The sequence below is a fragment of the Carassius carassius genome, chromosome 22, assembly GCF_963082965.1.
Source record: "Carassius carassius chromosome 22, fCarCar2.1, whole genome shotgun sequence".
In the NCBI taxonomy this organism is placed as follows: Eukaryota; Metazoa; Chordata; class Actinopteri; order Cypriniformes; family Cyprinidae; genus Carassius; species Carassius carassius.
In genome coordinates, this window is record NC_081776.1 from 11,455,793 (window position 1) to 11,482,913 (window position 27,121).

General features: G+C 35.7%; 4 protein-coding genes and 1 long non-coding RNA gene across 6 annotated transcripts; 1 reads left to right on the top strand and 4 right to left on the bottom strand.

Annotated features, from left to right (window-relative positions):
* Positions 1-450: 450 nt before the first annotated feature.
* On the top strand, positions 451-20,407 carry LOC132098955 (uncharacterized). 2 transcript variants are annotated; one of them, XR_009422999.1, is made up of 4 exons: positions 451-630; positions 8,543-8,632; positions 14,029-14,133; positions 20,320-20,407. It is a non-coding gene; the product is annotated as an uncharacterized LOC132098955 (long non-coding RNA). The 2 variants fall into 2 exon arrangements; XR_009422998.1 differs by having other exon boundaries at positions 451-590.
* Positions 6,522-8,956, bottom strand: LOC132098953 (transcription factor Spi-B-like). Its single transcript, XM_059505274.1, has 5 exons — positions 8,793-8,956; positions 8,533-8,629; positions 7,774-7,910; positions 7,470-7,689; positions 6,522-7,182 (listed from the first exon to the last, which is right to left on the bottom strand). Exons 1-5 carry the CDS (start codon positions 8,793-8,795, stop codon positions 6,857-6,859), a joined length of 783 nt encoding a protein of 260 aa, XP_059361257.1. The 5' UTR covers positions 8,796-8,956; the 3' UTR covers positions 6,522-6,856.
* LOC132098380 (transcription factor Spi-C-like) lies at positions 10,247-12,190 on the bottom strand. Its single transcript, XM_059504510.1, has 5 exons — positions 12,050-12,190; positions 11,624-11,711; positions 11,299-11,420; positions 11,094-11,190; positions 10,247-10,790 (listed from the first exon to the last, which is right to left on the bottom strand). The coding sequence occupies exons 1-5, from the start codon at positions 12,050-12,052 to the stop codon at positions 10,303-10,305; spliced, it is 798 nt and encodes a 265-aa protein (XP_059360493.1). The 5' UTR covers positions 12,053-12,190; the 3' UTR covers positions 10,247-10,302.
* LOC132098381 (dnaJ homolog subfamily B member 9-like) lies at positions 16,411-18,421 on the bottom strand. Its single transcript, XM_059504511.1, has 3 exons — positions 18,286-18,421; positions 17,639-17,869; positions 16,411-17,550 (listed from the first exon to the last, which is right to left on the bottom strand). The coding sequence occupies exons 2-3, from the start codon at positions 17,853-17,855 to the stop codon at positions 17,126-17,128; spliced, it is 642 nt and encodes a 213-aa protein (XP_059360494.1). The 5' UTR covers positions 17,856-17,869; positions 18,286-18,421; the 3' UTR covers positions 16,411-17,125.
* A 3,122-nt stretch (positions 20,408-23,529) lies between the features above and the next one.
* LOC132098382 (arg8-vasotocin receptor-like) lies at positions 23,530-25,759 on the bottom strand. Its single transcript, XM_059504512.1, has 2 exons — positions 24,759-25,759; positions 23,530-23,773 (listed from the first exon to the last, which is right to left on the bottom strand). Exons 1-2 carry the CDS (start codon positions 25,603-25,605, stop codon positions 23,694-23,696), a joined length of 927 nt encoding a protein of 308 aa, XP_059360495.1. The 5' UTR covers positions 25,606-25,759; the 3' UTR covers positions 23,530-23,693.
* Between the last annotated feature and the right edge of the window lie 1,362 nt (positions 25,760-27,121).

Below are 27,121 nucleotides of genomic sequence, written 5' to 3' on the forward strand. Positions count from 1 at the left end.
CAATAATGATGATTATATATCAAGATGGTTTTGCATGTTAATAAAATGTTTTTAGACACTTAATTTTATTAGAATATTTTTCACCTAATTATTTTCTCTCTCTTTTTTTGCATGTAAATTAGATTTTATTTTATTTTGTTTTATTTATATTTTTATTTTGTTTTGTTGTCTTGTGCTATGTAAATGTAGTAAGAGTAATTATTAGTAGTATTATAAATCAAGCTCTTTTTTCATGTGAAGTAGCCTTCTCAGACCCATAATATTTTTATCTCTTTTTCTTTTGAGCATGCTGTGAGAAGAGCACTATATCAATGCACTTAATAATAATATTCATTTTATTTAATATGTTTTTACATATGAATTAGTCTTTTGAGAAACCTAATCTTTTTTTATCTCTCTCTTTTTTTTTGTCTTGTGCATGATGTCACCCCACTGATCATGTTTTTTGGACCTCTCTGCTCAGATTTGGCAATGATGTGGGTCCTTCCACCCATTAAAGAGCCATTAATGTCACCGTTGAGCTGGCTGGTGTGGCATTCTGCCCGTTTCGAGATCCCTGACTCAGCCAGCAATAACGACAATTCTGAAAGGTATTGTTTTACCATCGCAGTGCAGCACAACAGAATGCAGGTATGTTCAGCTGTCCCTACAGCTTCCATGAGGACAGACAGGCTCATGTTAACCCCCTACACACAAACGGTTGTTATAGCCAGCCCTCCAGCTTAATGTAGATAGAATTCAAATCTCATTTATTAAAAAACATGTTCAGTTACATGCTTTTTGTCTGACAAGCTAATGCACAGCAGCTAACTTTTTATTGTAACGAACAGCACAGACGGAAAAAGATTCATTAAAAAAAGTGTATTATTTTAAGGCATCAGAGAGCAGATGACAGCTTGAATATATTTTGATTCCCTTGAAGCTGATTTATGAGTGGATCTGACATAAAGGAGCTGACATATTTATGCCAAAATAAAACAAAATAAAAATAAATGAATAAAACGTGTGTTTGTGTGTGTGTGTGTGTGTGTGTGTGTGTGTGTGTGTGTGTGTGTGTGTGTGTGTGTGTGTGTGTGTGTGTGTGTGTGTGTGTGTGTGTGTGTGTGTGTGTGTGTGTGTGTATGTATGTATGCATGTATGTATGTATGTATGTATGTATGTATATATATATATATATATATACACACATACATACACACACACACATAATATTATATATGTATTGATGCATTATTATTATATCTAACTCTATTTTAATATAAAAGAATGCATAATTCATGACTGCAAAGAAATGTTTATATATTTCTTTATAATGGTGTGTGAATGGAGCAAAATCTAGCTGGTGAAAAGTTAATTTTGGGCCCTGGATAAACACAATGTAGGGTGGTTTTGACATGCGGATTCGTTCACATTTGACCTTATCTGTAGGTCAGTAGTCAAAGGCCAGCGAATTATCCTGATACGGCTCCAGAAATAAACTTTCACTGACCTGATACACCAAAAGTTGTAGTGTTTCCTTCAATTGTTGTTTTCCTGTGGGATGCTATTTGTGATGTTGGTCTGTGTGGATATAGGCCATAACCTCCATCCTTTGATATTATTTATCACAGAGATCAAAGTTCAGACAAACATGAGCTCAGGATTCTCAGCATGATAGAGACATAAAGTCACTGGGTGAAAGATAGGAATAACACAGAGAAGAGCGCGAGAGCAATGGGGATTAAAAGTCTACTCATTCTGAACTATTCCAGGGGTCTGGAATCCAGTTCCCTGGGGTTCCAGCCCCGTTCATCCCCTCATCCAGCCTTTTAAAGCTTGGAGACGACACTCCACAGCAACTCCACCTGCCCCTCCCCCCATCAGCTGTTCCCTCAAATTAATGAGAACATCTAATCTTTTTTTTTCTTTCTATTTTTTTCAAACAGGCATGGTCACAAAGTCTAATACTCTGTCTCTTGAGGTTATTAATGGAATCCATCATGCAAAATCATTTTCTTAATCACAATTTTGGTCTTGTTTTCTGATAAAAATATCAAGAAAGAACTAAAACCATTTAAACAAGGTATACCTGAGAAGCAATTTTTTTTTCCTTACCATGTTGACCAATTGTTATTATTTTTAAACATTAATCTTTTGTGAATTTGATTAGATTTATGCTTAAAATTTTTAGAATTAACGAAAAATGCATTAATTTGTCTTATTCTATTTTTTTTAGGTGAATTTTTTTTTTTTTTGTGGTATTTCACCTAAAATGAAAATTCTGTAACATAAAAGAAGATATTTTGAGTATTTATTTACTGTTTTGCCCATACAGTCCACCAAAACCGTTTAGTTACCAATATTGCTCAAATTTCTTCTCTTGTGTTCTGCAGAAGAAAGACGGATTTATTAAATATGGATTTGCAATGACATGAGAGTGAGTAAATGATGACAGAATTATTATTTTTAAGTGAACTAACCCTTTAAGGATATTTAGATGAAAATAAGACAAAAATACTGATTAATACAAATATTTAATGTATGTTTTCTTGATGGAAAGATAATTTCGGTCACCATTAGCATCTTCTCCAAAATCTTTTCATTTAAACCCACAAAAATTCATTACGATCAACGGGTGATGGGCACAAAATGGATGGATGTACCAAAATGGATCATTATTTTCATTACCAATGTTTGTGAGCATCATCAAAATAGCTTCCATAACATCAATCTCCCAAATCTCCTAAATTCTGCTTCATGATCCTAATTGTCCAGAGGTGGACGGATCCCATCCAGTGTGGATATGTTTAGTGATATTGAAATATGAGTCATCCTCAAAAGAAAGCCACAGCCTTCCCAAAAATAACATTTTAATGTCACAGGTGCTTGTCACATGTGATTAAATCTCATAGCATAAGTGCTGTTGTGCTCATGCATCTGAGAGATCTGCCTTCTTATACCATCCAATAAATGAAAGCCAGACTTTTCCATTTAATAATAGTAATGATGCAATGAAAGTCACAAGTACAAGAGCACACACTGTGCAGCATCCTCATACTTCACCGTCCATTCATTAGGCAGTGGAAGCTGATCTCTTTATCATCACCCCTGAAATATGTAATCATCTGAATGCGTAGCATCGCTAATGGGCCATCAGCGTTGCATCATCCATCAGAAATGCCTTTGGCACCACAGTAAAGCTGAGCTCTATGAAACTCAGCACCATTCCATACCCAGAATCCTGTATACCTCATCTGACTCTGCACTCCTAATCACCTTGACTATGTGTCATCCATCATAGCAATGGTCATGACAATAGTTTATTTTTATAAAGTTGCTTGGATCACCTCATCATCCAGCACAATGTGAATTCCAAAGTCGCTCCCAGAGTTCCTGATCATCCCTGAGCTTTTTATGTCTGCTTGAGTCATTTAGTCATTCTGATGAAAACTTCTTCACCTGCTTATGCTTCTACCAAGCACCTTGAACTATATGTTATACAGTACGTTATGTTTTGCAGGACTTTATAGACTATGCACTGTTCATTTAATCTCATGCAACTCAAATACACAATTGTTTTTTGCATTTTTTGCTTTCTCGCTACAATGCAGTATTGTATATGGTGTATGTTTGCCATATGCAGTAAAAAAAAAAAAACTGAAGTCCTTGTTAGTTCGGGCTGCTAATTTGTTATAAGCAAGTTTGTTAGTAATGTTGAGGTGGCATCACTATAAATCTTGTTGTATGTCTTGTTTGCCATACTATAACATTTCTCCTACCTTTCGTTCCTTGATCAACAGATTTCCCATTAGACTATGTAATCTGTGGCATAATGATGGACAGAATTTGTTCTCACCTTTCTGTGTAGGCTCAGGCATGTCTCCGGTGGGCAAGGCACCAGTTGAAGGGGTTCAGTGAAGAGTCTGGGCTGCCCAGTGAGTGGGGCAGGGGTGTCCTTTAGCCAAGGGGTGTTATGATGAAGAAACGGAGGTGAGGAAGCTGCACCAGAGAGTTTGGAACTCAGTGAAGACGAGGGGCAACGCAGGAACGTGAAGGAGAACGCCACAGATCTGGGGTAATGAATAAATGGGGTTTATATAGCACTCATCCTAGCCACTCCTCGCTCTGTTTGATAATAGAGCCCAAAACCATCCCTAACACCTCCCTCCCCTTCTCTCCCAAAGTCCTGGGGATTAGATGTGGCCCTGTCTCCCCACCAGCTGGAGTCAGACAGCGAGAGGGGCTTTGGATAACGTTGCATTGCAGAAAAAAGAAGAATGTATTTCTGTTGACAAGGTATCATTGCATTGAATATCTCACAAAGTCTTCGGCAGGTTATATTAATACTGAATGCTCAAACCTTCAATCAAAATGTAAAAATATACATGTGCTTATCTTTCATAATTGATAAAAAATATAATATAATAATCAAATATATTAATAAAATGTAATAAAATATAAAAACGTATAGGTAAATATTTGTAAAATGTACAATTTATATATTTTAGAATTAATAAAAATGTAATAATATAACAAATAATAAATATTATGTAATAATAATAAAATGTAATAACACAAAAATGTATAGAAATGTATACAATCAAAAATGTATATATTTCTATAGCTTATAAAGAATAAAAGGTAAAAAAAAAATATGTATACAATAAATACATAAAATTAAAATTATAATCAAATTAAATAAAAAATACACACACATATTATATTATATTATATTATATTATATTATATTATATTATATTATATTATATTATATTATATTATATTATATTATATTATATTATATTATATTATATTATATTATATTATATTATATTATATTATATTATATTTAGGGCTTAGTGAGAAAAAAAGGAAACATTCACTCATCTTTCAGCCGAGTGCCAGAGATCATTTTGATGTCGCCATGTGGAAGAGGGCCAGGGGCGGTGATCTGAATAACCTGAACTCTGACATTTGACATAACTAACATGTAAAGACATTGGAACCGTGGGATTGTTGCCATTGTCAAGACTCTAATTATCCTGTTAATGCTTTAATTCTCATTATAAATCAGGCTCTGTAGAGTAACAGCAATTTACACAGTGAAGCCCCAAAGCTTTAATAGTTTTAGCAAGTAATTACATGTAACTTATGATCTTTTTGTGTTTCCAGAAACAACATATATCTTAACAAGAAAGATTTTAAATAAAGCTGTTTGAAACTAACATAAAGGTCAATGAGATGATGCACATTTTTTGTCCAGATCCATGCAATTCATAAAATACATTATATTTCATAATCAGATAAGAATAAAATTCATTCTCATTCTCAATTTTTTTGTTTTGTTTTGGAGTGGCAACTGTTCCAATACTCTAATGATGGGAGGGACATTTTTTCTGTGAACTATCCTTTCAAGCATGATTTTTGGCCTTTATCGGTTGTGGACCAGCTCTGAAGGCAGGGTGCAGGGAAAGTATCATGTGGGCCTGCCACAAAGTACACACAAAACCATTTGGACCAGACTGGTGGTTAAATCCCCATGAGGATTCAGCTCTTACCATGTGTGAGGAGTACCCTGTGGCCAGTCAGTCAAGAATCTGTCTTTTAGCAAAGTGTTGTTGATTGCTCTTGAGTCCAACTTCAGTATCCACAATGATGCCAGTGAAGAGATCGACCTCAACAGCTGCTTAAAGTGGCTCTAAAAACCATTTGAACACTTAAGCCATGCATGCTTAAAAATGAATGCATTTTAATGCAGCATGTAACAAAATCTCAATACAAGTGGCATTTATTGTAAAGATAGACAGCAGAAGCACATTTAGCATTTCACAAAAAGGATGGTTGGGTTTTAAATGCTAAAATGATAGATCATGCTCAAAATGTTTGGCTCTATGTATTCACTAAAAATGAGCTAATTGCAAAAATGAATTAGAAACGTGAAGCTATTTCTAAGAAAAGCACTATTTCTTTGCAGGTGCCATTTGGTTTGAGATTTTGTCATTCATTGACATTCATCAATTTTTAACTGTTACACAGGTGTCCAAATACTTTTTTGTGAGTAAAACTAAAATCAACTATTCAAATCATTTTATTTCATAGAAATTGGGTTGAAAAAAATATAAATATTAGATGAAATAAAACAAGTTTAAGTTGAAGTACTAAAATTAATGAAACTTAAATAAATATAATTTAAAGCTAAATAGACTAATAAAAATGGCAAAAACACAAACTAAAATTAAAACTTAAAATATAAAAATAAAAGCTATATACTGTATATAGAGAAAAGATGCTTAGAAATCATTTTTGCTAATTTGTAATGTTTAACATCAGCTTTTTGCTGTTTTGCCATTAAGTAAGCTACCGTCCAGAATGAACAATTATTAAATAATAAAGTTGCTGTTCAGAAAAAAACAAACAAACAAGGAAAAATCACGCAGCTGTAGTGAGCAACAATCAAAATAAAAACCAAGTAGCAGCTTTGCCACCTACTGGGAACAAATGAGTAGTGCAGGAAGGCGATGTTTAGTCACTTTTTATTTGTTTTAGTTCTTTTTTAGTTCCAGCTGAAAAACTGATAAAGGAAAATATAATGAAAAAGGATAACTATACAGTATATGACAAACGTACACATTGTGTTTTATTTATAAAACATGGCAACAAAAGACATACTTTTTTAAATGCATCAAGATATGCTAAGAACAGCAAAAAGTAAATCATCTCCATAAGAGTCTGCTGTTCAAAACAACACAGTTCATCACCTTCGTCGAGCAAGAGAAAATAGACACTAGTTTTACCCTCCTCCTGTAACCAAGGCAGCTAAGATATCATAAAAGTAACAAATAATGGCCCAAACATACTGAAGACAATCACTGAGCTTTCATTTCGACCCACATGCTGCTTTATTTATACCATGTTGGCTCTGTAAAGTAGAGAGGGTAGCAACGCTAAACTGATAAGTCAGTTTCTTTTTCACTTTAATGATCTCCCCTGAGTGAGTATAATTTCGCAGGGCACGGGACATTTTTTGGTAGGTCATGGGCATTCGGTTGCCCTTCCTTTGGCCCCATAGCTCTGCCACGCGCTCCTTGCGCCTAGCAGAAAATTGGAAGACACCTCCTGAAGCCGACACCCAGGACACACAGTGGCCCATGCCTGGGTCCTCCAGCATCTCGAACAGGAAGTGGAAAAGACGTAGCTTTTTCCCTGAAATTATAGAGACGACTGCGGTCAAACAACGTTTATGTGTGTGCATTTGTGCGGCAAAGGCCTATGGAAACTATTTCCCATAAAACGTGCTTCTATTATGATTGGCATAATTAAGATAAGCATCTCTAAAACATCAATGGTGCACAAGACCCGAGAAAATGAGGGAGAACTGAGATTCTGTTTGGCAGTTATGGGTAGGACAGGCCGCTCCCGTGCAGCAGTTCCTCTAGGTTATTCCTCACCTTCGAGATAGCATCAAAATAAACCACAAAAGCAGAACTGACCTTTTTCTGCAGGTGTAATGCTGGGCAATGATTCAGCACGCTTTTCAGCTGTTGTATTCAGAATTAAAGGTCTCTCTGGTCCATTTGGGGCATTTAACACTTGCCCGTCGGGTGCATTGTGAAGGACCGGTGACTGATCAGTTATGGCATTGCTGTTGCAATTCATCCTGCTGTCCTTATATGAGTCAGATCCGTTTGCTTTGGCCAGAGATCCCATGACCTATTCATTTGACAGAAGAACTAGGTTTTAAAATCAAAAAGATTGAGTGCAAAATGACACAAAGTGTTGAACTGAATGGTGTACCTGCTGAGCTGCAGGTGCAGGAGGCTGCAGCTGGGACTTTTCTTGTTCTAGTGCATTGCTGAAATGTTCTGCGGCAGGAAGATTCTTTCCAGATATGTCCACATCTTCACTGGTTCGCACGACAGAGTGGTCCCTCACTTCCAATGCATTACAAAAAGAGTTAGTAGCAAGTACTGATTAATAATAATATACTAAAGGAATATACTTAAGTGTGAGCTGAAAGTATTTTTTGACACTTAATGCATTTACATTAAACTGTATTTTAATATAAATTAATTTAAAATGTACCATTACAGTGATTTTTTTGGACCCACTTAAGTACATCTTGGTTAATTAATAAAATAATTTCATAATTACCTCTATGGTTTCTTAAAAGTGTGCTGACAAATGCACTGACAAGCATTTATGACCAGCTAAAGTATAGTTTAATGTCATTTCTATTAAATGTCATTTCTATAAAGTTGCAATTGAATACATTTCAAATGTATTAATTGTAGTATGCACAATTCAAGTGCACATTCAATACAATGAAGCACACTTCTTTTTCACAACGGTTGACATCATTGCACAGACAAAAATCTTCAGAATGTGTTCTTTAGTGTTCCACAGAAGAAATAAAATTGCAGTTTTGAAAAAACACAAAGGTGCATTGGGGGATTTACTCAGACATTGCTAGTAAATTAGCGCATTTGGAAGTAGAAAAAAATCATTAAAAAAATAATCGACAAAACTTTCTATCCTTATAAGCTTCCTTCTTACTGTTCCACAGGGCTTTTCTTCGAGATTCCTGTCTGTAATGCTCCTCAAGAAATTCCAGAATCACCTCCAAATCGGTCTGATATTCTTCCGGACTGTTCTGGTAAGTAGAAATAGCTATTTTTAACTCGTACACAACAGTGGCCACTTAAAAATTATTTGGTTTGCTCTAATATAATGACACTGATACATTTGAAATTATCCAGATATGTTGTTGGGCCATTGTTAAATAAAAACTACATAACAAACATATCATTTCTTACCATGTTATGGAGTGATCCTCACTGTATTGCCGTCAAGTGTCGTTGTATGATAATGAATAACCAATATTTTAAGAAAAGACTGATTGGTAACTATTAGTGTGTTTTACACACAAAACACTGTCTCGTCGAAACGGTGCAGACCCGTTTTTATCAATAGCAAGGGGCTGTGGGAGTGAACAGGCCTTTCTCAAATGATCAAATGACCAGCCATTTTTTGACCCCAAACCGCAGTTTCTGTCGGCCCAAACATACACACCCTGATCTCGGTCTAACACACATCTCTAGCGTCCACCTTTATGGAACCAGTAACCACATCCTCTTTACTCTCAGAGATAACAACCACTGCCATCTAACATGCAGGCTCCACACAAAAACACATCCATGGTCAAGAACCATCATGGGTTTCAAAAATATGAAAAGCAACATAGATGAGAGAAATGCAATGTTTAAAACTTCAATCATAAAGTTTAAAAGAGCTCAGTTGTTATGAGACCAGTGTTTATTGTCCAATTTGAAAGTGATACAGCAGCACTACATTAGTGTTTGATTGCTATCTTACAAAGAGGAAGGTGATTTGAGATCGGTTTGTAATATGACACATAAAAGCAGTCACGAACAGTCTTCTCTCTGTGAAATTAGATAAGCGTGGCCCAATGCATTTGCAAATAAATCAGCGCAAACATTTATATAGTGGCGTCAAGCGCACATGTTTTACTAAGAAGTTTAACAAACATATTCAATGGGATTTTCAAGACTGGAAACTTTATTTGACCGCAGAAAAAAAAAAGATTGTATGTTACAAGTTGGATATAAATATACAGACAGACAGACAAACAGTAGATAAAGAGCGGTCAACAAAAGTATGGTGATACTTTAAGACACTTGTGTACTGATGTATTGACATTGTTTAATTGCATACAAAATATCCAAATATTTATTACCTGAACCATTTTGTAAAACCTTAAAAACATTTTTGTCAAATGTTAAAAAAGTGCTTTCTATGCCATGCTTTATAAGAAATGACCTTTGGTTTGATATTTGTTTACATAATGCAAAGATATTCATACATTTTTAGTAGCCAGATACTTTTTAAGGCCACTATACATATACACTTTGGTTAAAAAGTTTGGGGTCCAATTTTTTAATGATTCTTTTAAGTCATTATCAAGGTTTTATTTATTTGATGAAAATAAATATAATATTGTAAAAAAAAAAGTAATATTGTAAAATATTATTACAATTTAAAATAACTGTTTTCTGTTTTAATGATTAATTTAAATGCATCCTTGCTAATAAGTATAAATTTCCTACAAATAATAATAATAATAATAATAATCTTACTGATTTCAATCTTTTTAGCAGTATAACATCCTGTTTACATGCATCCACTTGTTTCTAATGCTCTGTATGCATTTTAGTAAATTTTTAGGTTTATTTCAAAGAATCTGCCTTGTGAAAGACTGAACATTTATAATTCATGGAAAGACGGGGATTGGCTCTTTTTGCCAGTTCACTGAGCTGAAACGCCTATTTTAGTGTCCTCATGCGTTGTCAGTACAGTAGCAAGATCGTACTCACACTGGTGAGAGTATTGGCCGCACCAGTAATGACAGTCCTGTAGAGGAGTGCTGTAGTAGACGTGATCAGCAGAGCCTTGCATTTGAAGGGCCATGTCTCTGGAAGAAGGGCCTGAGCTGTAGCCTGACAGTGAGCTCAGTCGCTGCAGTATAGCTGGGTTAAACTGATAGGTGAGCTTGCGACGCACTTTCACAATCTCACCCGTACGGCTGTAGTTGCGGAGAGCGCGTGCCATTTTCTGGTAGGTCATGGTCTTGCGGTTGCCCTTGCGTTGACCCCAGCATTCAGCCAGTTTCTCTTTATTTTTTGAGATGAAATGGAAGATGCCACTCCCTCGGTCCATCCACTGAATGGAGTCGCCCATGTTGTCGTCGTGAAGGGCCTCATGCAGATATTCATATAAGCGTAACTTCTTACGACCTAATGAGGAAGAGGAATACACAATGCATTCAGCACTTCTGTATTATGAAGAACTCAACTTTGTTGAACATTTCGAACCATGAAAATGCTGTGCAGTCAGTTTTAGGAAACGCATGAGTATGTTAATGTCTGCTTTTATTAATAAGGTCATTATTTCTGAAACTTGCACTTAAGTGAGTTTACTGTTATTGCTATATGGAATTAGAGAGAAAAATCCGAACTTCCTTTTTAACATCAGCACATACTTTCCCACATATTGAACTATTACATTTTCAATCATACAGAAAACGAATAATGTCGTACCTTTTCCATGGCGCTGTGTTAAATTTGAATAAAACACTGAAGGCTCAGCGGAACACAATGGCCCCAGAGACACATCTGGCACAATGTGAGACCATGACTGCAGATACAGAGAGAAGCTTAGCTAGTCCCAAAACATGAGCAAAAGTATTGCAATTTAACAGTTGAAACAATTCAAGTGACAAATAAAAATGGCTTGTAAACCTACTGAGGATTCGTTCCAGTCGTACATCGGTCCTGGAGGCTCAAAATGAGGTGTGAACTGATAGTATGAGATAGCGTGTCTTACAGAGGACTGTTGACTTTCCAAATTCTCATAGTATTTGTTTTCTGACAGAGACAACAAAAATGATGATAATAATAATGTAATAATATATATATATATATATGTATATATGTATATATGTATGTATATATATATATATATATATATATATATATATATATATATATATATATATATCTTTTTTTTTTTTTACTACATTTTATTAATGTTATATTTTATGGTATATATAATACTTAATGATATGTACCTGTGTCATAATATTGCATCTGCGAGTGATGCTGAATTACATCTATGGCATCCTGAAAATCTTGATTTATGTCATTTTCAAGAGATCCCTGTAAAAACAAAAGACAAAAACCTAATTCAGAATTGCGCACACATTTATTAAATAACGACTGTATTAGGATTCTGTCTTGTTTCTCATCAAATTCTTATAAATGCAGAATGTGCTTGTTAAATGTGCCTGTGGTCTCTAATAAATAAAGAGTTAAATAAACCACATATAAAATAAATGATTTAAAAATAGAATAGAATAGAACAATACATTACAAAACAATACAATATAAGTTTTTAAAACAGTGAATGGCTCATCAAGTTTCAAATAATCAAGCAAATAATATTACACAGAACAATGTATAAGAAGACTGATACACGCTTGAGTCAAAAAACTCACCATTCTGGCTTGGAAAACCTAACTCTGCATCTATGGAGAGCTCAACTATGTTCAGCTCCAAATGGCCTCTATGTCTCAGTGATTATATGTGGACAGATATATTGTGGAAGGTCTACTGTTTTACTGTCCAACTAAGCAATGTGGCCTGTTATATACATGGGTCCATTTAAATGTGCCACGTCAACATAACATGGAGCAGTCAATGATACTCTACTTCTCTTTTTGGAAATGATGACCAGGTAGGACTCATAGTCCCTCTATTTTATAATCTCCATATCTCCATCCATGAAAAAAAAAGATAGAGAGAGAGAGAGATTATGCACTGGTTTATCCAGGATTCTTTCTCCTTTGTAAAAATATTTGCATTTCTGGTCAGAAGCTGTCAACGGCACTTTAGTTTATTGGTCCTGTAAAAAAAAAGCCCCAAACAACAACTGCTCTGGTAATCACAGCAAGAGAAAATCTGTAGATGGCTAGGAAATTGCATTTGAGGTGGGCCACAAGTGTGACCGAAAACAACATTTTTGTTTCATATTTGTTTAATCACAGAATTTTTCATATGGATTTTCACGTTCTTTTCATGCATATCTTTAAAAAAATTGACACCAATTAAACTGTTTTATTTATTTTTGCCAGATTTTGGGAGTGTGGATAAGAATTTGCACAAACTTTCATTACTTACAAAACAAGCCTAGAAGAAACACGCATCATGTTCAAGATAATCTTTTTTTTTTTCTATTCTACATGCATTAGTGATGTGTAGATAAGATAAACTTGAAAGATGAAAATCTTGTGTACAAACTTTGTGTATCTGTCAAGCAGAAGGCATATCATCCAAATCCTGTTCCATTTTAATGTGTTTTATTCCTTTTTGCCATGTGTTGTTCTAAGTTCTACAGCAGTTAATTCATGTCACCTTCTCATGACACAAGTTTTAAATATCAACTGACTGGCTCCTGTAGTTCCCCTTTCAGGTGTGCAGAGAATTAAAATAAAGAAGTTTACTGAGAAAAGAACCAGGTCAATTTTATGAGACCTCAGCACTTCAGTTTACTGAGATTACCGCTGTGTTCTGGCAACTAGTCAATATGCTTGAAATGTGCATTTTTGGGTGAAAATGTATGGCCCCAAACTGTGTCAACAACCAATCTCTCTTACAATAATTAAAAAGTTATACTGGCAAAATGGCAAATGATTTCTCCTCTCATTTACATCGTCATATGCTGTTATATTTGCTGTATCTGTACACATATGTGTCTTTGATATCATAATATAATGAATACCCCCAAATAGTGCTCCAAACCTCACCAAAACCAGATAATCTCTTCAGTACAGTGAATGAACATATGCATGTCTAAAATGAAAATAATGTACTTGTCAATCACCAAATGGGCTTTAGTGGGTAACTTTTAATGCTTTATTAGGACCTACAACAATACATGGTTTAAGTTGAACGGTATTAATTACAGTCAGACTTCCATGAATTCAAATGGAAAATATATAAATCATCTACTAAAGAAAACAGCTGTCACGTCTTACACATCTGTAAAAAAATTTTACCATCAGAAGTTTTACTAATATGCGGGGGGGGGGGGGGTAGCATAATAAATTTTTTATGAAATCCTCAACACTTTTTTCTTCTTCTTTGAAGAATATAAATTTCAAAAGAACAACATTTCTTTGAAATAGAAACTTTAGAAATGTCTTTACTGTCACTTTTGACCAATTTAATGCATCCTTGGTGAATAAAAGTATACATTTCATTCAAATCAAATCATATAAATCTTACTGACCCCAAACATATCAATGAAACTTCAAACACACACACTCAAGTTTGAGGTCAGTAAAAAATGTAATATAAATTTAATGCAAAGTTCAGTTTCATTGCTGGGAGATTTTCTCATGAACCCTACATTTGTACACTGTAGCTACATACCTGTTTACATTGTTTCAAAGCTTTTTTCTTGCTCTGTTGACAGGGTTTAACTGCTCTTGAACATCTGTGGCAAACCTTGGAATAGTTTCCTGTCTGCTGTGAATGATAAAAGGTGGGAAACGGCTTGAAGTGTATGAAAACTCACAAGGTAATTACATTGCCACTTTAATCTTCATCATTTAAAAAAAACTGTTTAGCAGTAGAAATGTGACATAGTGTCAGTGAGTCATTTCTGTTTGGCATCTGAATTTACAGAAGGACAACTGAGCACTTAACAATAAAATAAGTAAACAATGAATGAATGATTAACTCTGATGTTACATTAAAATATAAATCCATGGCCTTTAAATAAGCCTTGTTTTGGATTCACTTCTTCCACACTATCTTTCTCAAAATCTTTGTGTACATTTTCCCACTGGTTTATGAATTTATGTATGCGTTTCACGCCTGCCAAAGTATTTACATTTTCTGGCGAAGCAGTAGCAAGGGCTTTATCTTTTCAAACAAAGAGCTGCTTTCCTTCCCCTTCTCTTCAACCCCTATTCAAAAAGACCATTAATACCAAACCCAATGAGGGAAGGCCAGTATAACCACAACACAGCTCCTATTTAACTTCTTTATTTACTGGCACTCAATCAAAATAAGTTCCCGAAGTGACTGCACAGGTAAACAGATCACTTAAGCTGTCTGATACAGTTGACCTCTAACATGGCTTACTGATTCTGGGTAAGAAAACAATACAGCTGTAATTGTTCTCGTCAGGCCTGGCTTGTTTACTTTGTATATTTAATAGCAGAGATTTATAGCAAACCATTTGTGGTCTTCTATACAATTAGAGGAGGCTAATAGCATGCCCAAACCTTAACCAAGTTGTGCTTTTATGTCCTTTGTTGCTTTGATTAAATTAGTAGCATTCTTTTTAACTTTAGGAGCAGCTAAAATTTTGAATTATAAAAGCGAATGAGTTGTATTACTTCGAACCTTAAAAGCAGCTAAAACATACATTCATTCATTTACTTGTTTGTTTTGATTACAAAAGCAAATTTGTTTTATTCCTTTCAATCTTAAGACAAGCTAAACACTTTTTGTTCCATTATTATATTCATGTAAGTGTTAAGAGCAGCTTGCTTATTTATTTAATTATTTACCTTTAAACCAAATTGCAAAACAAATGTGTTACGCTGTATTTTAAAAAGTTTGCACATGATAGTCTGATAAGACTTTTCCATCATAATTCCATAATTTGAACACACCCAGTTGTCTGACAATAGTTTTTTCCTCCTAGCATTTTTCCAGTTCTATTTACAGTAGATGGGCATCTTAGAAGCAAACGTCTAATTTCATGCATACCTACAATCATAAACTGCCTTATGCAGGTTTTGGGCACATCCTTAATTGTGCATTGTTGAGGGGTCACAACAAGTGTACAAAGCTACAATAATCTGTGATATTAAATATGTACCATCTTCATGTTGATGAAAATTTGGTTCCAAAATGGTCAGCATCAAAATGAAAAAAAAAAACCTTTAGGAAGCATTATTAGTTTATGAGGGGATCAGCTGTTACGTTCCATGTTTTTCATTCCCAAGCATGTGCTTGCTTGTATTTTACATTACATTAACATTATAGTCAAACTAAAACCAGTTTTAACACAATGCACTAACAGAAAAATACAGAACATGAACACTCTTAGCTTTCCATTAAGCTCAACGCTAGCAAAAATATAAGCAGTATGTAGTTATTAATATTGCTTTTCATTCTGACTGTACGCAAAGCTTTAACATGAGGTAATTGTTTATTGGCACAGCAATAAAAGTATTCAGAGTAAACTAACTGACAAAAGTGTCTTGCTATAGATCAAATCCTTGGAGAGCCAAATAAATATATTCATATTTACAGAACCACAGGGAGTGTGTATAGAAGCATTCCATTCACATAGGAATTTAACATGATACCAAAGCTGAAACAAAACATAAGCGGTTTTTAGCAAGGCACTTCATTTGATCATATACAGTGTTTTTTTTTTTTTTTTTTCAGGTAAGCCCTACAGCTAACAGTGTCCCCCAACAGCAAGCAGATCTTGATCATTATTGCATATGCAAGGGACTTCCGCTTTAAAAGAGCCACTTGCTTTGGTGTAATGTTAGTCGAGATGGAAGATATACAAATTGTGTAAAATGCTTGCTAAGGACATGACCGAAAAATCTTTTTCGACTCTGTGCAACATCAAGCAAAACAAACGTTTACACACTTTCAGCCTTTATTAAGTTCTAAACCACTCTGAATGTCTTCTAGTGATCACGTGTGGGCCTATGTCTCAAACTGTTTCAAAGGCACTTAAATCTTCCAAAAAAAACTAAAACAGGCTGAAATCACAAATGAGCCTTTTGCAATAACCATTGCAATTTGTTGTTGCAAAGTTGTTGCAATTTTGTGTTTTAAAGGCATCGGATGTAAACAAATGTGGAAGCACTTTACCCTAAAAACTAAAAATGCTTTTAAGGACCCTAAATCTTGACTTCATAACAAATAAAAAGATAGCTAAATAAGAGATTATAAATAATCAACAATTAAAGTGGTGTTTTAACCCCACTATATTGACTATATATTCTTTTTGGTTTTGGCCAAATTTACAGGCATAAGGAAGTATATTTTTCAAATGAATTCAAACCTTAAAAATGCCAAACCGTAGTACAAAATGTACTTCAAGTAAAATAAATGTATTATTTTAATATGCATTTTGATTAAATGCAAAATGTTTATTTTTTTTAACAACATAAGTAAATAAGTTTAGACTCAAAATATATAATATGGTCAACTATAACATGATTTTCATTTTGAAATATATTTAAAATATATCTGAAAACATATTTTTTTTGCCATATGAGGTCATCGTGTTCACAGTCAATAAGTGTTAATGTTTACTTTTAATAACATTATTAATGTTATAGAAGGTAAATTTTGTATAAAGTCAGACTTATGATCCCTAAACTGAGGATGTTATGCCCAAAAAATTTTTGATTCTTGCAGACGATTTTATAGGGGGTCATCAGAACTGATCCAAAACACAAAAAAGCACAACAAAATTAATTACAGTTTCAGTCAACACAACCAAAAGACATTCCCGTGTGCACATTAACTCAAGAGCAGTCGGTGTATGTTGTGACAATGTTCCCCCTCTGCTGTGTGACAGTCCTACAGTGCTGCCTGCTGGAACCGTGAAACCTGCTCTTAGTCTGAGTCTGGTGTCCATTAAAGAAGAACATCCTCTCCATATCCTCAAACATATCATCAAATAGGCCACCACCGGAAGAGTGCTGGAAGTGCTTCCTGTGCCTGTGACGTGCTCCTTCGTGGGCCTGAAAGGGGCTCTCGAAATGTCTTTTATTATGCAAATGAGGATTGTTTCCAAACATGTCTGAGTCTCTGAATATATCATCGAAGTTGAAGCTAAAATGTTGATGGAAGTGGTCACTGCCTCCTCTCGGACTCTCTCTGGAGAACGGACTGCTCCTCATCTGATCGTACTCCTTTCTCCGATTGTCATCTGATAATGTTTCATATGCTGGGAATGAAAAATATACAGCTTTAACAACTGATCAACACATAAAATGTGAGAAAGGCATGTCCCCTGTCGTGGAATGCTGACTCACCCTCGGCGATCTCTCTGAACTTTGCCTCTGCGTCAGGGCTTTTGTTTTTATCAGGGTGATACCTCATGGCTAATTTATGGAAAGCTTTTTTGATCTGCCGGTCAGATGCATCTTTAGGTACACCCAGGATCTCGTAGTAGTCTTTCTCGGCCAGAATCAGCTCTGTAATGAAAAGAATGCTCACAACCACTGTGAACACTGACTGAGCTGATGCCATGCCTGTGATCAGACCTGTTAACAGGAAACAAGAAGTGAGATTACAGATCATTTGTTGGTTTTGTGTCATGAAACAAATCACAAGATTTTTTTTTATTTTTTTTAATCAGCACTAATTAAACGCAGTAAAATAAATCGTACCATGATGTAGAAGTGCTAAATCATTCTAATGTATTATTATTATTTGCTTCACTGTAATGAGAATAGGTGGAAATGTCACGAAAAAGAGCTTAATTTTCCTAAAAAATATATTTTTCCAATTTATTTATTTTGATTTATGACATGTTACGTTACTTGACAGCTTGAAACTGAGTTAATCATTATCCTCATCCTTAATTCATGCAACAAAGCTTCAAAATAATTAATCTCTAACATATCTAAACAGGTATAAGATAAAGTAAAACATTAGAAAAACTGCTGTTTTAACTCACCCGCTACTGCTTTCTGTCCCAAAGTTACATCAACCGCAGAACAGCTGATCGTTTTTCCCGTTTTTCTGAACGCTGTGACAGCGCTAAAGTTTCCAAGTACTGCAACTGCACCACGACTCGCAACGCAATTGGCTGACTCCCGCGAACGAATGACTACGAGCGTCTTGATTGGTCCAGAGTGGGGAGCACATGCCCGAACGTCACTTCCTATCGCAGTCTATGGCAGCGATACTGCACAAATGAAAAAGAGAGCACCACCCTCAAAAGACAATAAAATAGTTTTTATCCGTAAGACTTGTTTTAAAAATTATATTTGTAAACCAGTTTTAAGCACCTTTGTGTCTGTGTGTATATATATATATATATATATATATATATATATAAATATATATAGTACAACATTTTTAAATAGAGGGTTTTTATGTTCATTTAATTTTGTCTTATCCCTTAAAAAAATCTGAAATCTGAAATAATAATAATAATTATTAAATGAAAATCACAGTAATGGAATGAACTATTTTAACATCTTAGAAGTATTAAACTGTAACAAATTATAACATGTGGACATTTGATACCACAGTTTTTAACTTGCATAGAAAAACACATACATACTTAGGATCACTGTGGTGGACAGTAAGTTAACACACTGTGGTCAGACACAACACACATTCACCTGCTGTCTCTCTCTCTCTCTCTCTCACACACACACACACACACACACACACACACACACATTCACCTGCTATCTCTCAGGCTGTGACACATCCAAACGTATCTAACAGCAAGTGCTTCTGTTTGTCCCTCTCCTAATAGTGTCTTTGTTTGTTCTGTTTCACTAATGGCTGTATAAAGTTCTTTATTAAGTTGTTGAAGTAGAGGTTTTTTTCGTATATGTATGACAGTGAAGGAGGAAGTGCGTCTCTGTCTCAGGCTCTCCTGTCTGACAGTGAGCACACACTCTTTGCTCTCTGGGTAACCAGCTCTCTGTGTTTGCCAGTCTCGATGGCTAGACTGTGCTCACTGAGCCTGTACTTGGTCAGGATCCATCTCTGACACTCTGGAGATAATCTTCCAATTCATTTGATTTTAGAGTCCGATAGAATTGTAATTTACTTAGTGTTTTAGTTTCTTGATCCCAATGTTCCAGATATGTATTTTTAGATTGTTTGATAATTTGATTGATTTTGATGTTTGGATGAGAAGCAGTGCTGGTTTGAGAAGGGTTAGTGTTAGTAGAGTTAGTCGGGTTAGTAAGTCTCAGAGCTGACTGAGTGGACTCTTTTCAGAGGTTCAGTTCTTGGGTTTGTATTGCTTTAAAATGTTGCTATTCTGTGGGACTTGATTTAAGATGCATCCAGAATTTGAGGGATCTCTTATGCATATTGATAATCAATGGGAATCAGCCTAATTCTGCCCTACATGAGTTATTGGGTGTTTTTCTTTGTAGTATTTTTGCAAATTCTGTGTGTAGGGCTTTCTGTTTGGATGTCTGTCCCATCTAGTGTAGCTCTGATCACTGAGTGGATCCCAAACCTCACTTCCATATAGCACTATGGGCTGAATCACACTATCAAAGATTTTACACCAAATTGGAAGAGGTATTTCAATATTTTGGAATTTATTCTTGATTGCGTATAGAGCTCTTTGAGCTTTATCTTTGAGAGCATTCACTGCTGAACTGAAACTTCCAGTTGCAGTGAAGATCAGGCCAAGGTAAGTGTACCGCATCATGTGTTCTAGGGTGGTGCTGCCTAAACTGAACTGGTCTCCGTGTTCCTGGCATCTGGGCTTTTTCTGAAAGACCAAAATCTTTGTCTTTTTGAGGTTTACTGCCAGGGCCCAGTTCTGGCAGTAGTTCTCCAGCAGGTTCGTGTGCTGCCCTAGTCCCTTTGGGGTGGATGACAGCCGCACCAGATCATCTGCAAACAGCAAAAGCTTGATGTTTTTGTCTTGTAGAGTGAGTCCAGGGGCTGTAGACTGTTCCAACTGCACCGCTAATTCATTAATGTAAATGTTAAACAGTGTAGGTCCCAGAGCGGTCACATCAGATGACATAAGCATCCAAGTCAACAACTTGACCATGGAAAAAACAGCTGAGCAGTAGATTGAACGTTTGATGAAAAAGTTTCTCTAAGTTTGGTCTCAAGCAGACAAGGGGGTCTGAGGAAAATTCCTGAATTAACAAAAGTGCTCCGGTTACTGATGTAAACTTAATTCCCTGAGATAAGGGAATGAGTGTTGCATAATAAGCCAAGGGAAAATCCTGTTTACTCTAAATACTGAAGCTTAATTTGTTCATGTAGGCTAGCTGCACGAACCAATGGCACTTCAGCCTGCCAAAAGGTGTGGAGCTCACTGCTATATAATTTGGCTCTGAGTGCCATTTCATCAGAATCATTCAACTGATAGTGGCAGTTATCACCTCATTCCATGCTGCACACCAGTCAGAGAAGATTTATCATTAGAGTGCATAAAGGTATCTCGTAGACGGGGCCCTAGCCTCCAAAATAATGTTAAGTTACTTTTGAAGGAAGCTGTAAAGACTCCTCTTGAAGGGCCAAACATGAAGGCTCCACAGCTCAGGCCGGTTATGCCAAATCATGCCAGCATGAGAGAGGAGGTCCATCCTCAATAGTATTGTCCAAGGGCCCCCGATAGGAGCTGAATCAACTCAGGGAACCATGTCTGATTCCTTCAGAATGGGGCCACCAAAAGGACAAAGCACCTGACTTCCTTAACCCATGTGCTGACCTGAGGAAGCAGGACAATTGGGGGCAAGACATTCAAGCAAGTGCTGGGCTGTTTGTTGTAAATTGGGCAGTGAAAGTTTTGTTCTGTGGTATAGAGCCGGGTGGCAAGTGATCTGAGTCTTTCAAGTGGCAGGTCACTGTATGGGGGCGGGGAACTGACATTCACGGTACCTTTTCTTTTTGAGTATGTCCGCTATGACAGCATTAATTTGCTTGGGCGCGCAAGTGGGAAGGACGGGCCCAGCATGCCACAAGTGTTTAGCCACCTGAGGGTGCTGTTGGAGACCATGCTTTGATTTTAGCCAAAGCTGAGCTGTAGACAGTGAGGGCTTCGCAGGCTGCTGGGAATACCTCGCTGATTGTCTGCGCAATGACCTTAGTAGCGTGCAGAGCCAGGTTGGTTGCGTATCCTGTGTTAATGCTCCTTAAAAGCATTAATAGAGCTTTTTGCTCTTTGTGATTGTTGGATATCCTCAGAGGAGAAGGCGCTGAAGAGGAGTGTCTTCCAGCTTCTTGCTTTTTTGTTTCAGAGTCCAGCAAGGAGATGATCTCCGTGCAAAAGGAGAAAAATTCTGATGAAATGGCACTCAGAGCCGACTTATATCCCAGTCGGCTCCACACCTTTTGGCGGGTTGAAGCACCATTAGTTCATGTAGCTACACGAACATGAACGAATGAATCAGGCTTCAGTATTAAGAGTAAATGGGAGTTTCCCCATAGCGTGTTGCGCAACAAGAGAAACCGTTCGAAAAGGAATCTTACTTTTCCCAGTTGACTGGGTTCTGAAAACATTTTTCCCATGTATTTTATTATTTTTGCATTCACAAAAAAAAATCCTTTATTAAAATATTAGAGAACTAAAAAAAGTAAAAGACTCATGTATGTTTTTAAAGATGGACCTGAATTACTCATTCCATAATAAGGTTGAGTCCCATAAGAATCTATTTTTTTTTTTTTTTTTTTTTTTTTTTTTTTTTTTTGACTTTGCGACTTTGTCAAAGTGTGAGGTTATGAAATAGATTTAATAACGCCTGTCTTTCTTTCCATACTGGCATGGGCCACATGATATCAGTGTGACAGAGGTCACCTCATTATTATAGCAATGATGTTCACTGGCGTTAGCTTAAAATAGTTATTTATTTGGTATGGCTGTGACCTAAAATAAATAACAGGGTTTTGGACTGTAAAAGGCAGTGTGAATTTTGAGGGTGAATTGTTAATGGAGGAAAACATTGGTCCTTTTGTCGTGAGGTACCTTAAAAACCATATTAATGGCAGTGCATACAAAATACAGTCTTTGAAACATTTCAGGTGGCCTTCTAAAAGCTTTCCTTTTAAGGAAACTTTTACAATTTGATCAACATATTTCTTTAAGTGTTTGGATGAGTGCACTTCTTTAATTCATTTTGGACTTTGTCTTGTTTGGGAGATCAGACCGTTATCATCACTGTTCTCTGTGTACTATGATGCTGGTCTATTCAATTCCAAAATAAATCTGTATTTGTAATATTATCCAATCTAATTATCTTATTACTTATATTTTTCAGAGGCCATTTCCTAAATGACAAAATTTACGCCTTATTGTATTGTATTTGATAAGGGGCATAAAATGCTGTCTTATTCTCACTTCTGCCTTCCCTCTCGCCCTCTGGCTAATGGTCTCCCCCATTTTTCATCAGTCTCTAAATGCTCTAATTCCATTTCCCAACAGCTACCTTGTATACAGTTGCCTTAGGCTTCCATTTTCCCTCAAATCCAAACAGAGTTTGTGCAGTGAAAAGACAAATCGATTATGTTGTCATTTTGCAGTTGCATAAAGGTTAGATGCTTTTCAAATATGTATTAACTATTGCAACTTAAGCACATTAACCAAAACTCTTTTGTGAATTACTTTACTTAATTGGTTTTCAAATGTCTATTCTTTTTTTTTCTTTTTTTTTGGTGCATAAATGGGATTTAATTGTTTAAACATGCTACAAGTGCACAATTATGGCCTTACTAAATAAATGAATATTTTAAAATCATTATTTTTAGAATAATTAAACCCATAAGAGATTCCTCATCCAGATGAGGGTCTGTTTTTAGTGTACAAATATGTGAACAACTATATTCAGGTGCATTATACTGTATATTCAATATTGCTATTATTAATATTTCACTTTAAGCTTTCAAATGAAATTCAAAATCTGTGTAGGCATTCTCTACAGAGTTACTTTCACAGGCTTTACAGTGCAAAGAAGTATGTGTGTGTGAAAGTATGAGAGCAACACAGTGACTGTGGAAACCATCACACATAATTTAATCCTTTAGAACCTTTCATACACTGGCCTTTGTGTTTTATTTAAATGAGAAATGGAAAATAACATTACTTTAATTACATTAAATGAATTGCAAATTTACAACAGGTAAAACAATTCACAGTGTTTTTAAATGAAACCTCAGTATGTGAATATCTACTTTACTTACATTTTTAAAATGTAATTTTTACTTTTTAAAAATAGAAACAACTGATCATGCCAAAGTATGCAGAAAATTTCCATAACCAAAATCATTTTAGTTATTGAAAAGGCAGGAAAACTGGTGTGTAAGTGTATGCTGAGAACATTTTCATGCACTCTTAAACAGCAGGAACGGTGGGTGATCAGTGTCCATGAGGTTCTAGCTGTAGTACAGGTAGATCCATGGGTTTGTGCAGCTGTTAAGACTGGCGAGGAGCATGATAGTGACAAACACTGGCCCTGTAGGACAGATGAGACTGTATTACACACACAATAACAAACTACACATAGGGAGTTTTCAAACTTGGAAGTTGAACTTGTGTGCGCTGTGAAAAATATTGCCTGTGTGCACCATCTGTCTACACAGGATTTGTTTTAATCTGACCAGGTCTTTTGTCAGCTACTAATGAATGGTTTTACTAATGCCAATGTATCGGCTAGATCTGCACCTGACGCAAGATAGGTAGTTCCACAACAGAAAATGGTTGTGAGTAATATATATATATATATATATATGCCTTATACACATTAATGGGCCTTTAGTCACATCTATTATCATAAGAGTTAAATATTGCCCACCACACTGTAACCTCGTGGTTATGTACCAGTATATGGAGACAAACATTTGTACTTTTGATTATTTGATAGGGGCATTATTTTATTCATCGTTGTCTAAATATAGTGTGTTATATAAAAACAGTTCCTTAATAACATATTTCTAATTTTTTTAAATATGAACATACAATGAATGTTTTTTTTATATTTTATTTTTAAATTTGCAAAAATATGTATAAATATTTACACATATTGTATGACCATTTTTAAAAGAAGTATTAAAGATTGTGCACTTTTATTTGTAATATTTGCGGATTTGTGGACAGCCCGGGCAAAAAAATTCCGTCAATCAAAAAATAGTTCCTTATTAAAAATACTTTATATTTTTTAAAATGCATTCAAACCTGAACATACAAAGAACGGTTTTAGAAAATTAGAGGGGGGGGGGGGGTGTTTATAAATATTTAGAAATATAGTATTGAAAACATGATTATCAAGTTTTACACAAACCAGTAGAGTTCTTGCTTGCCGCCTTCTTTATTTTTCAGTGCATTTTTTTACACTCATTGTTAAACTGTTAATAATATAAATTGTATTGAAAAATGTTTTAGGCTACTAAGTCAAATGAAAATGCCATACAGAAGCATATCAGACAGTTATTTTGACTAACCTTGTGCGGGCGCACTGTTCGGACTCCAAGCTGACCAGAGCTGGACCACGAAGAACGGGCTCCAGCAGAGGGTGTACACCAGGATGATAACGAAAGTCATTTTGACAGTCTTCATCATTGCGCTTGATATTCCTTTAGAGCTGGAGCGCCCATCACCCGTGCTGCCCTGCAAGGCTTTCCTCTTCATGTTGAAATAGATCCCTGCGCAAATCTTTATCTGACAATAGATCAAGATTACAGCTGGCAGAACAAACACGGACAGAGTGATCCACGTTATGTATATTCTGCTTCCCCAGGGCTCAATAAATGTCGCCCAGCAATCGAAAACATTCTTCTCAACTTCTTGCAGAGAGAAGATGAACATCTGCGGAGCACTGAACGCCAGGGAGATGAGCCATGCTGCGCTTATGGCAACATACCTGCGGAAAGACCCCCTGAAGAACGACACCATAGGTCTACAGACTGCGTGATAGCGATCTATGGTCATGGCCACGATCATATACGTGGACGCGAACATCCCGACCACTTGAAGATACTTAACTGCTCTGCACACCAGATCTGAGCCTTTGAACCGGTGCGTGATCTCCATGGATAACTGCGGCAGGACTTGAAAGAAAGCGACCACCAGGTCAGCCAAGCACAGGTGCAGAAGAAATAGCTGAGTTCGAGTACGTCTTTTCCGTCTTTTCCAAAGGGCATGGAGGATGAATAAATTGCTAAATGATGCCAGCACAAAAATGCACCCAAGAACTGCAGCTTTCACGTGCGCAACGTGTCCCTCGGATAAACCAAACGCTTCCTGCGCGATGGAGCAGTTACAACTGCTGGAATTAAGACTATCAGTCATTGTAAATGTATTCCTTAGAAACCTAATGTGACTTTTAAATGTGTTTTGTGAAAAGATGTTTGACTCCTGCAGTTGAGCGCTGACGTCCGCGGCACAGTAGCCTACACTGTGGCGCAAATTAGTAAGACTGATGGCTCCAATATGACTACCGGTACCTGTGTCCACGCACGTCAGGCATTCAGCCTACCTTCAATTACGCGCTAAACAAAAGCTTGACATAATTTTTCTTCAGTTGAACTAATTAATATTTTTGAGGTCAGTGGCATTACCAAAGAAGCCTTATAATTTTTTATAAGGCTACTTTGGTAATGCCTTATAAGGATTTAAGCAAATCAATATAATCTGTGATTTTATCTGATTTCTCTCCTGATTCAGACAAGACAACAGTGTTTTGCTTTACAAGATGTAAATTGATGTTAATTCCGTTTAAACCACCCATACACATATTTACTGTAAAGAGTGAGATATGGACTACCAAATAACCAAACCTTTCAGATATGGTTGTTTTTCTATTCTAGAGAATAAATTCTAGCATATTTCAGATTTAATTAATTAGAAAATTCTGATGTGTGTGTTTTTCTTTCAAAACACTGGTAATAAAATGACTTTGATATTTGATGAGCTCTTTGACTAAAGAGGATTGTGACTAATAGTCCGCTATGACTGTATGAATTATATACTATGAATTATTATTATTATTTACTTTACCGCAGCAGTAATTAGGTAGTAATTGGTTTTAGTAGACTCGATGCACAATTCTATAAAATAATAAAGTAAGCCTATTGTTTTTTTCTTCCATTTTATTGCAGACAAAACATCTCCAGGCCAGTATCACAAGCACTAAAACAATTTCAATTGTTCAATTGTCTACATACCTCATTTGTGTACAGTATCTTAAAATAATGGATCAGTTCATCAAACACAAAAAAAAAAAAAAAAAAACTTAACAGTCAGTTTGAAAGACTAAATAATGAAATCTTCATCAGGGCATAATTTGGAAATCTGTTATGAATGAAATATTTACCATGCAATCTAAAAAACACAATTATAAACTTGTGCTTATTATTTACATTATGCTATATCGTTCAAGTTTAAATATTTAGTGTGTTTGGTAAAAAATGCGTATCTGCCTAGTTACAGATATACATCTCCGCATTTCCTCAGCGTGTCACGTGACTATATGGAGTTTTGTTATTTCAGCACCTTACCGAAGTTGCAGTAGGGGTTCAAACCTCAACTGGCTGGCAGCTGCCAGTTGTAGGTCACGTGACCTGTCAGTATGAATGCAACGATACTAGTTTTTCAGAACCAATGCCAACTCGGTTTTTTTAAATCAATGTTGAATTTCTATACTTTTGTGTGCTCACCTGATCATCAGTTTTGTGTGTTAAACACAATCTACTAAATATAGACAACTTAATTTTAATGAAAAATTACAAATTAAAAAATATATAATCCTAATCCCTTACTATATATATATATATATAAATATATATGTATAAATATAATAAACTAG

Excerpts from the sequence above, each read along its gene's own strand:
- LOC132098953 (XM_059505274.1), bottom strand. Across the intron at positions 7,911-8,532 it reads AAGAAAAGCCCTGTGGAACA|TGAGGGACCACTCTGTCGTG; the intron begins GTAAGAAGGAAG and ends ATGCATTGGAAG. Across the intron at positions 7,690-7,773 it reads CTGCACCTGCAGCTCAGCAG|GTCATGGGATCTCTGGCCAA; the intron begins GTACACCATTCA and ends TCAAATGAATAG.
- LOC132098382 (XM_059504512.1), bottom strand. The coding sequence starts at position 25,605 with ATGACTGATAGTCTTAATTCCAGCAGTTGTAACTGCTCCATCGCGCAG. Across the intron at positions 23,774-24,758 it reads GAACAGTGCGCCCGCACAAG|GGCCAGTGTTTGTCACTATC; the intron begins GTTAGTCAAAAT and ends TCTGTCCTACAG.
- LOC132098381 (XM_059504511.1), bottom strand. The coding sequence starts at position 17,855 with ATGGCATCAGCTCAGTCAGTGTTCACAGTGGTTGTGAGCATTCTTTTC. Across the intron at positions 17,551-17,638 it reads GTTCAGAGAGATCGCCGAGG|CATATGAAACATTATCAGAT; the intron begins GTGAGTCAGCAT and ends TTTCATTCCCAG.
- LOC132098380 (XM_059504510.1), bottom strand. Across the intron at positions 11,191-11,298 it reads ACGACTGGAACGAATCCTCA|TCATGGTCTCACATTGTGCC; the intron begins GTAGGTTTACAA and ends CTGTATCTGCAG. Across the intron at positions 10,791-11,093 it reads AACACAGCGCCATGGAAAAG|GTCGTAAGAAGTTACGCTTA; the intron begins GTACGACATTAT and ends CTTCCTCATTAG.